A 3114-nucleotide genomic window follows, 5' to 3' on the forward strand; every position below is an offset into this window, starting at 1 on the left:
CTCCCATCAATGCACCACCAGGCTTTGGGACAGCTCCAGCCCCGCTGTCATCACACCCTTCGCCAGACCTGTCGTACCTCAGGAGCGCCACGGTAGCGCAGCAGTTCCGCTCCGGAACGTCGGAGTTCCGAGTTCGATTCCGGTGCGTTCCGTGCTGCGAGCGCCTGGATTTCAGCCCGGGTGCTCCGGTGGGCTCCGACCGGTCAGCCTTTGGACTGAGGCTAACCGGTCACTGTAAATTGTCCGATGGTTACCGGACGGTGTGGCGCGGCTCAAGGGCGGGACTGGCCTGCACCCACACCGTGTCTCTATGGACTCCTGACCCCACAAACCACCTCAATACACGCGGTTACACTTTATTCTGCATTTTACCGTTTTGCACAGAGAACTGATCTGAATGAACAGTCCGCCAGACCGGCTTTTCCATTGTATCTCGGTACATGTACATGTGGCGATAATAAACCAATTTCTCCCCTCCAGTTCGCGCGTTCCCAGCCTCTCAGCTCCCCCTTAACACCGGCGGGGTCCGTGGGCGCTGTTTGTACCGTACCGTACGACAGCCTACCGCACTGTGGGCTGCGTGTTTAACAAAGGAAACGGCTTATTGAATGTTAAACCCCAGCCCAGGTATCAGGTTAACAACATCGCCGGGAACAAACCACAACCGTGCCTGATTACAAGGATCCACTCCAATTTATCACCCGCAGAATCGCAGCAGCTGCGAAGTTTATATAACCCATATGAGGTACATTCGGTCCTTCGCCCCAGCATGAAGTCGCGGATTTTTCCGCATTTTGGCGACCAAGTAAATCCCGGACCCCAGGCGAATGTCTACCCCAGTACTGTGTCAGTGTCGGGCTGACCGAATAAACCAGCCCCCTCCCCAGTAAGAGCAGGCGAACCTCACACCCCGGCGTGAACCCGCTGCTGATGGGCCGCCAGACTGGACGTATAAATAAACCCCTCCCCACAGTCGGGACAGGTGTACGGGCGCTCCCCGGTGTGAACGCGCTGGTGTCTCCGCAGGTCAGACGACTGAGTGAATCCCTTCCCGCAGTCCGAGCAGGTGAACGGCCTCTCGCCGGTGTGAATTCGCTGGTGCATGACCAGATCGGACGACCGAGTGAATCCCTTCCCGCAGTCCGAGCAGGTGAACGGTTTCTCCCCGGTGTGAAGACGCTGATGGATCACCAAGGCGGACGTCCGAATGAAGCCCTTGCCGCATTCGGAGCAGGTGAACGGTTTCTCCCCCGTGTGGATCCTCCGGTGGATCACCAGGTCAGAGGACTGCGCGAAGCCCTTCCCGCACTGGGAGCAGGTGAACGGCCTCTCGCCGGTGTGAACTCGCCGGTGAATCACCAGGTTGGAGGAGCGGAGGAAGCCCTTCCCGCAGTCGGAGCAGGTGAACGGCCTCTCCCCGGTGTGGACCCGCTGGTGGGTCACCAGGGTGGAGGACCGCGTGAACCCCTTCCCGCACGCCAGACAAATGAAGGGCCTCTCCCCGGTGTGAACGCGCTGGTGAATCAGCAACCTGGAAGAATCCTTGAAGCCCTTGCCGCACTGGGAGCAGGTGAACGGCCTCTCGCCGGTGTGGACCCGCCGGTGTATCACCAGGTGAGACGAGTGGGTGAACGCCTTCCCACAGTCGGTGCAGGTGAACGGCCTCTCGCCGGTGTGAACTCGCCGGTGTATCACCAGGTTGGACGAGCGGAGGAACGCCTTCCCGCAGTCGGGGCAGGTGAATGGCCTCTCCCCGGTGTGGACCCGCCGGTGTCTCATCAGATCACTGGATCGCTTGTAGCATTTCCCACAGTCGGGACACTGAAAGGGGTTCATGGCCGCGGAGATACTATCAGTGCGGACAGGGCGGTAAGTCGGGGACCTGCTTCCCGGTCAGACAGCGGCTGAAGTTACCTACCAGTCCGGTGGAGGCTCCGCGAGCTCGGAGCTGAAACCGGGATGGCGGATGAAATCGATCCCGAGGCTGTACCGGGGCCTGCGTCCGCGGAGCTCCCGGGAAGAGGAGAATGGAGCCGAGCTCTCCAGAAACACGGGCGGGTTGTTTGCAGTGGGACAGTCCCGTTCCCCCGGACTCGCTCCGCACCCGGACTCTGCGGGAATCCACCTCGCCGCCCTCCCCGTGCCGCGCAGGCGCGGAGCGGTGCAGCCACGGGAGAGTGTCCGGGTCATTCGCAGCTCCGGCAGCCGCCGCTTGTCCCGGTCCCGCCGATCTGGGCGGGTGCACCGGGCTGCCCGAGCCTGTCATTGCCTTGTTCCCCTCTCTCCGCTCGTCAGGTTTAACATTAACCTCACCGCTCTTGTGTTTAACAATCTGTTGTCTGCAGGAGCCGAGTCTACGGGTGTAAGGAAAACGAACAGGAGCGTCATTACCTAGGGGATAGAGACAGATTAATTGGAACAAAATGCCGAGGCGAACCCGGGGATGGGTCAACACACCGTTTTGTTACTTTCGCGAATAAATCGTCTGCACATTCGATAACTTTCAACAGTATTAGATAAATCCCGGGCTGGAGTAAAACTTTCCAGGCGGCGGGGAAGTCGCATTTATGTCGGTACGGTGATTTTTTGTTTTGCATGTCATCCATACAGATAATTTCAGCTACCACTACAGTGCACTGAGTTGTACAAGGAAAAACAATAAAGTTTAACAGCTGATGAAGCGTCTCAGCCCGAAACAAATACTGTTTATTCCTCTCCATAGATGCTGCCTGACCTGCTGTGTGTGTGTGTGTGTGTGTGTGTGTGTGTGTGTGTGTGTGTGTGTCTGTGTGTTACGGAGAGAGTGCAGTACAGGCGGATAATAAGGTGCGAGGACATAACAATGTGGATAGTCAGGTTAGGAGTCCAACTTTATCGTGTGGTACGATGGCGTGTTGTGTGATGCGGTGTGATTAACCACGAGGAGAGAGTGGGCTCTCTCGATGAACCAGATTGGGTCTTATATATCTTCCTTCTGTGCATTTTTGCTGTGATCAAAACCAAATATTTACATACAATCAGTTTCAGAATCACTGACGTATGTCATTGGAGTTTGCTGCTTTGGGGCAGCGCGATACAAATAAACACTGTAAAGTGATGGAGCAGAATCAGATT

General features: G+C 57.0%; 1 protein-coding gene across 1 annotated transcript; it reads right to left on the reverse strand.

Annotated features, from left to right (window-relative positions):
• Positions 1-448: 448 nt before the first annotated feature.
• LOC134352775 (zinc finger protein 239-like) lies at positions 449-1937 on the reverse strand. The gene has a single exon (XM_063060215.1). It carries the CDS (start codon positions 1834-1836, stop codon positions 904-906), a length of 933 nt encoding a protein of 310 aa, XP_062916285.1. The 5' UTR covers positions 1837-1937; the 3' UTR covers positions 449-903.
• Positions 1938-3114: the final 1177 nt, after the last annotated feature.

The sequence above is a fragment of the Mobula hypostoma genome, chromosome 10, assembly GCF_963921235.1.
Source record: "Mobula hypostoma chromosome 10, sMobHyp1.1, whole genome shotgun sequence".
Taxonomy (NCBI): Eukaryota; Metazoa; Chordata; class Chondrichthyes; order Myliobatiformes; family Myliobatidae; genus Mobula; species Mobula hypostoma.

Bases quoted from the DNA above. Each gene is read 5' to 3' on its own strand.
- LOC134352775 (XM_063060215.1), bottom strand. From the start codon at position 1,836: ATGAACCCCTTTCAGTGTCCCGACTGTGGGAAATGCTACAAGCGATCC.